This window comes from Salmo salar, chromosome ssa14, assembly GCF_905237065.1.
Source record: "Salmo salar chromosome ssa14, Ssal_v3.1, whole genome shotgun sequence".
Taxonomy (NCBI): Eukaryota; Metazoa; Chordata; class Actinopteri; order Salmoniformes; family Salmonidae; genus Salmo; species Salmo salar.
Genome location: NC_059455.1, coordinates 70758962 through 70766390, shown reverse-complemented (window position 1 = coordinate 70766390; position 7429 = coordinate 70758962). Strand labels below are relative to the sequence as shown.

The 7429-nt window shown below is 44.6% G+C and overlaps 1 protein-coding gene across 1 annotated transcript; it reads left to right on the top strand.

The window, feature by feature from the left end:
- Positions 1-302: 302 nt before the first annotated feature.
- On the top strand, positions 303-1821 carry par10 (Poly polymerase 10). The gene is given in 3 exon segments (NM_001140613.1): positions 303-350; positions 825-1000; positions 1240-1821. Coding segments are annotated over 2 exon segments (423 nt in total). The 5' UTR covers positions 303-350; position 825; the 3' UTR covers positions 1488-1821.
- Positions 1822-7429: the final 5608 nt, after the last annotated feature.

Below are 7429 nucleotides of genomic sequence, written 5' to 3'. Positions count from 1 at the left end.
CTCAGTGCAAGAGGTGTCACTACAGTCTCTGGTTTGAATCCAGGCTGTATCACATCCGGCTGTTACTGGGAGTCTCATACGGCAGCGCACAATTGGCCCAGCGTCATCCGGGTTTGGCCGGGGTAGGCCATCATTGTAAATACGAATCTGTTCTTAACTGACGTGCCTAGTTAAATAAAGGTTAAATTAAAATAAAATAAAATATTCAAGTGGCCTTGCTACTGTAAATGTAACGCATAAATCCTGTAGCTGGCACAAAAGCGCCGCTACCCGGTGGCATGACGAACAACCAGGAAGTAGCTAGTGAAAACATTTCCGTGCGTCATGATCTGAGAATGCTTGTATATAAGGTAAGTTTTCCTGACAAACTGCAAATAAAAGTGTGTTTAAAAAAACCACCCGACAACTAACTGGACGAGTTTATATTTATACCCAGCGAGAGTTATTATTCCTTTTTATTATGCAATTGTGTAATTTGCCTTTCGTGCTGCTTGCGTTGTTGTACGTCGAGGATGGTTTCTATTTCTTCGGAAATGAGAACTAATGTACTAAAAATCCCCCACATTGTATTATATTCACCGATGTATTTGTGTTTAAGTCAATAACTTAACTCTACTTTTGCAGACGAATAGGACATATTTTGTGACCAATACACACTTGGCTGCAGGTGTGCTCACACTAGGCCCTGACTGTTGGCTATGATATTTACTTTCACCTTGTGCTATGCAATAGAGTAGTCTATTCTCTTCACCGTTAGAAAGCCAAGATAAAAGTTGTAAAGATTGTCAATCAATCCCATGGATTATTCCTGTGTTGTATGTCAGGATGTCTGTTGAAAGCCAAGAGAACCGGACAGTGGAGGTACTGGGAGTACCTGAGGAGGTGGAGGATGAGCTGCTGTATTTGTACTTTGAGAACAAGCGTCGTTCTGGAGGAGGTAGTCTGGTGTCTGTGGAGCTGGAAGGGAGCCGGGCCATATTAGTGTTTGAAGAGGCAGATGGTAAGAATATATTCAGTCTGTGTAATCCTTGTAATCTGATATCATGTTGAAGGCTGATAAGTTTCCTATGTACCTACACAACATCTTCACGATTCATTCTTTATCTGGATCCCCATTAGGTGATGTCTAAGCAACAGCTAGTATTCCTGTGGTCCACAAATTAATGATACTGTTGTACCAAAAACAATTATTCCATTGCTATCCATAGCATTCTGATTATATCTGTGTTTGATTGACAGTTGCAGCAAGGGTCCTGTCTAAAGGACCCCATGTCCTGCACAACGCTGAGTTGACCGTGAGGAAGCCTGCGTGTAAGGATCCATGGAGACTGTTGCTGCGGGGGGTTAACCCAACCACCAGTCAGGAGCTGGTGGAGCTGTATGTAGAGAACATGATGGGAATGGACATAGACGATTACACTCTGTACCCCTCACCTGGCAGGGACCTGGTCTTAGTACACTTCCATCAGACCGTCAATAAAGGTTAGGGGTTTTCCTATCAAGTTCAAAGATGGAATCCACAGTAGGGGGAAACGGCATCACAAGCCGCCCCACCACTCTTGTTTTTGTTGGCGTGCTGAGGAATATTGTGCAGCGTTGTAAAAACATTGCAGTACATTTTGTGCTCTTCTATCGTGTGTGCAATGATGTCAGAAAGGAAAAAAACCAGTTTGTTTGTAACTTCTTTGATGTTGTAGTATCACAAACAGACATGCAGAGTTCGATTTACACCATGACTTTTAGGGGGTGTCTGTATCGAGTGCACGCACTTGCACAAAATGTATTTTCTAGGCCTAATAATAAAGACATAATTTAAACGGTAAAAATGTATTACCTTTTAATGTGGCATGAATACAGCAAGCCATATTTTCATCTGATTGTCAAACAAATCACTTCAAAAAGTAGGCATGTTCGTCCACTCCAAAATAATTCCAGCATTCCAACTGGATGTATACTTGTGGCATTTGATGACTGGAAATAGACATCTCTTACAAAATGACAGAAAGTGTTCCTAATGACATTCAGCGATTGCCATCGATTAGGCCGACATTAATTTATGTGTCTTGCTGACAAATATACTTTTTTTTTGTAGCCTGAAAAGTTGGGACACCTGAAATGGGCTGAAACTGTCCCGGTAAAAACGTGATGGTCACCCTAACACACGGTCAAATTACTAGACTAGGCTACAGTGTGTATTAAAATGAAGTTCAAATAGGCCCACTGGTAGCCAGTGATGTAGTGTTTAAAAAAAAAAAAAAAGTAGGAGGGTAAACTGGTTGCCAGTTGCGGTGGAAAAAGTTCAGTTCCCTATACTTTCAATGCATTTCTTTTTTCTTTCAAAGGGTGGGTAAACGACACTCCACTAGGTCTACACCACTGCCGGTAGACTACCCTCTCAGACAAGGCAGTTTTAGACACCTGAACACACAGAATAGGTAGTCTACATTCAATTAAATTAATTATTTGAATCGAAACATGTTTTACACCCTCGTTCATGAGTTGCAGTCTTCCCAGATTGTGTGACATAAAACACTACCTTTCTTTCTTGACATTTGACAGTGTTATTTGTCACTAGTAAGCGTTTAACAATTTGAAGAAAAACATTGAACTTACTCTGCCACAATCCATGATTCGTACAATCTCGGAACATGCACTATAAGTGTAACAATGCCTACGTAACATTTCATTGTTTCACCGTGAAAACTGTTCTCAAGGACACACTTCTAACCGTCAACTATAGCCCTACTGTCATTAGCGTATAGCCTACTTGTTGAATGGATTGGATGTGCATTGGTGTCTAATTGTCTGGTGATATTGTCGACGATCATCAGCTGATCCAGGAAATAACTAATATTGATAGAAAATGATAAAGCTAAATAAATGGTCTGCTACTTCTGGCCACCTGAAAACAAAGCAATGAGCGCTCTAAACAGCTGACAAAAGCAAACAATGATAATCTAATGCATTGGAATAAAGGCTATTTTTATCATGGACGTATGGCAAACAAATGGTGAAAATGAGAAAGTACAAAGGAAAATCAATGCGTTAAGTTGCTCAGCTGAGGCCGAAATTCAGTACTACTGGATGGACTGCGCCACCACATAACAATCTATGGATACTTCAGGAGATGGGTGAACTGGTGGATACCTTTTATGTCTGCGTGGATTTTGAAGAAAGTTGCTAACTAGCACAATTGCTAACTAGCGTTAGCACAATGACTGGAGGTCTATGAGTAGTTAGCAATGGCTCTCAGAACTACTAACTTCCTTCATACATGACACAGAGGCATACAAATGGTATCAACAAGTTCATCTGGGGAAGTAGATAAAGGACCTCACTTCAGGATATTGGCAATATCTCTTTAAGTATTCCAGCTTTAAGCCTATCAGTATCACTTTTTTTTTTTTTTTTAAACCTTTTAGGAAGTTTGAACTTTGCATAAAAGTTAAGTATAAACTAAACCATAGATTTTAAGTACGTAATTGAAATGATTTGGCAAACAATATAATTATGAATGTATTTTAAGTGGCTATGCTTTTGGATACAGTATAGTTAATGTGTGTATTCTTCCTTATTTTGCATGCACAGACTTCCAGAAGCTTTTCACAAAGATTTCTAAGAAGCCTCTGGATGGAGTGCAGATCGTTCTGGAACAGATAGATCAGACGGACTCCATTTTAGTGGAGAACCTGCACCCCAGCATCACAGCAGACATGCTCAGTCTGTACCTGGAGAGCCAACGGGGTGGGGGCGGTGGAGTTAAGGAAGTCACCATGATGTCAGAGGGGGTTGCCAGGGTCTCCTTCCTGGGCTTTGACTGTAAGTTTTGAACATAGACTTATATGTTTTTAATGTACTGTGTCTCTACTGAATGTGTGTTTTGAATGTAAGTTATGTTTTCTACTGTAGAAAAAAAGGACTTCGTACATTTGTATACAAGCATTTCTGTTGTAGCTGTTGTATTCATTTTAAAGTACTAATGTTGTTGTATGTTAATGAAACATAAAAGCTATAAAGAAGGGGTATTCAAATCCTACCATGACGGTCTGGAGTACTGCTGGTTCTCTGTTCTACCTGATAATTAATCGCACCCACCTGGTATCCCAGGTCTAAATCAGTCCCTGATAAGAAGGGAAGAATGTACTGGAACTGGCTTCGAGATCCAGATTTGAATTTGATGGCTTTAAAGCATGCAAGTTCTATGTAGCTGTTGAATGTGTTTTATTCCCTTCCTTATTACATCTAACAGCAGTGGAACGTGTCCTTAAACAATCACACAAACTCGAGAAGACGGATCTGATGGTCAGGCCTTACTTCTCCTTCCTCCAATCAGAGGACATCTCCTCACCTCTGACCGTTCCCCTGACCTCTCTGAATGGAACATCCGATAGTAACACAACGAACACACCGCAGACAGACAGTGGTGGGCAATTGCAGACTGGTTCTCTCCCTGCAGCCCGTACCAGTGACCATTCTCAGTCCTCCCATCAGGTTACCTCTGAGCCCCTGGTCCCCTTGCTGTCCCACCCTGTGTCCCAGGCAACAGCAGCCCAGGGAGGCATGGAGGACCTAACATCGATCCCAGAGCTCATGTCGAGCCACATCTCCGTCCCTGACCCAGTGAAACTCAAGCTGCTCCAGCTCAGTCCCCTGCTCCAGAGCCTTCAGCTGGCCCACCCAGCTTGTAGCGTCCAGATCAGGGAAGACGGGGTCCACATGGCCGGGTCTGACAGGCTGGGGCTGGAGCAGCTGAAGAACGCTATGTTGGAGTTCCTCGGGGGTGTGGCCCAGGCTCATCTCACCTTTGACCCCGAGAAGGCCCACTTCCTGGCCGAACAGGAAGTGAAAGACAAGCTGCTGCAGACGTTGAAGGACAAGGGACTGCCGTCCATGTACACAGTGTCGGACTGCGTTGTTATGGTAACGTCTCCGTCTTTCAGCTTGGTGAGCCAGGCGTGTAGCTTGCTGAAGACCCTGCTGTCTGACTTCAGTATCCCCGTGGACAGAGAGTATGAGTGTATGCTGTACGCCCAGGAGTGGACTGGCTTCCTCCAGTCTCTGGGTCTCTGCTCTGCTAAGGTGTCAGAGAGGGGACAGCTAGATGTCCTGACTCTGAGAGGTTTGGAGGAGGAGAAGCAGGCTAAGATAGTGGAGTTCCTCAGTACACCCATTGAAACGGAGGCTATCATCTCTATGGAGCCAGGCATGTTGAAGTACATCCAGACCCACCATCATCAGCTACTGGCTGATATGGACCAGGTGTCCATCTTCCCTCTGGACGCACATGGCGTCTGTGGACTCAGAGTAGGTGTTTTACCTTTTTGAGATAGCATATAAACATTCCCTTGCGTTTATATAAATTCATTCACAGTATATGCGGTAAACCTCTCATAACCTTTTCACACAACCGAGTCAAGCTGAGCTGTACTGGGTTGGCCTGGTTACACATGCTGGAGAGGACAATGTGAAAAGAACATTTCTGAGCCAGAACAGTACGGTTAAGGTTGGCACGCTAGTGTGAAAAGGGTATCCAATGTCTTTGTGAATAATGGTCTTATACAGAGTTTCATACTCGTCATGTCTGTGATTGGTAGATACACGGCAAAGCAGGGGCGTGTCAAATGGCTGATGAGGTTCTGAGGGGCGTGGTGTCGTCCATCGTGACCAGAACCATCACAGTGAACGAACCGGGCGTGGCGCGGTTCCTCATCCAGGAGGGAGAGGGGGCCAGCATCCTCAGGGAAATGCAGGCCAAGTTCCAGGTCTACATCAACATGGAGAAGGTGTACTGGGAACCCCTGGAGAACGAGGTAGCTGGCCCAATGGTGACAATATTAATATTGCTGCTTTTACTATCATTACTAATTCACTTGACAAAGGAGGTTGCCGAATGATAAAGATCTACACATGGATGTATAATGCAATTTGTTTTCTGTGCCATGAACTTGTTCCTCTATGGTGTTTGGATAAGCATGGTTAGGCAAATGGTGTATTTTAGAGATCATAGGAGGCTGGTGGGAGGAGCTATAGGAGGATGGGCGCATTGTAATGCTGGAATGGAATTCACGGAACTGTATCAAGTATATGTAAACCACATGTTTGACGCCGTTCCATTTATTCCATTCCAGCCATTACAATGAGCCCATCCTCCTATAGCTCCCCCCCACCAGCCTCCTCTGTCCAATATATGTGTGTATATTTCTGTATGTCTATATACAGTATGTCTCTGGTGTATTCTAGCTTTGTGATCTCCCTACAGGACATCTTTGAGGCTGCGTGGAATATGACGTCCCATCAGAGCTTCCAGAGAAGGTCCTCAGATGGTTCCTTACAGGCTTCCACATCTGTTCTGATTCATACTAACCAGACTTCCAGCGACCTCTCAGCTCCAGACATAGGTACATACTTTCATTATTCTCATAGCAATCACATGTATTTGGGAGAAAAAAAAACGTTTTACATAAATTGTCAGTGTTGTACAGTAACCCAGCCTAGACCCTGAAGAGCATATGGAAGCACAGTGGCCAGAATAATCTTCAGAGAAGGGAGTTATTCTATTGGCATTGTTGTTTTGCAATCACTGAAAACGTATGTACTGATCCCAGGTCTTATAGAGGAGGCAAAGAGGCTGTTCTCAGCCATAGATGAGATGGTGGACTCTGGACTCTCTAGTCTGACCAGAACCACTGACATTGAGGAGGATCTGTATACGGCCGGGGAACCCATGGCCCTCAGCACTGACCAGGGCCCAGACAGAGACAACGCAGACGTGGAGGAGCAGGCTACAGAGCAGCTAGTGGATGGAGGGGGTAGTGATGATGAGGTTGCTCTTGCTCCTCTGGTTGCCCAGGATGGAGGGCTGTCCTGGGCCACGCAACTCTCCTCTACCCTGGACGAGGAGGCCCAGATGTCTCTGGCCATCCAGTACTCCATGGAAACCACAAAGAGGTCCCTGACCGAGGAGGAGGAGCTGCAGAAGGTTCTGGAGCTGTCCAAGAAGATGACGAAGATGACTCGGCATGATGGTGATGGTGGTGCCATGGCTACCTCTTCCCTCCCTGCTGCTGGCTCGCACCTCGATCAGGCTGTCCAGATGTCTCTGCAGGAGGCCATCCAGTCAGCCAACACGGCAACAATCTTTGTGTTCGCTGGCTACAGTTGTGACCTGATCAGAGTGGACATTGCCCTGAACAAGAAGGTCACCCTGAGAAAGCATGAGGAGAAGCTAGAGCACCGCAGCCTGAGGAGCCTGTCTCAGTACCACAGGTACGTGTGTGTGTGGGTCTGTGTGTACACTGTAGACTTTTTTATAGTGATGGACACCGACATGGAAAATCTATATCGATGTCAGTTGCATTTTTTTATAGCCCCCGTGATATGCAACTTTTCAGGGAAGTTAGGAACCAATATACACAGGCAGTTAGGAAAG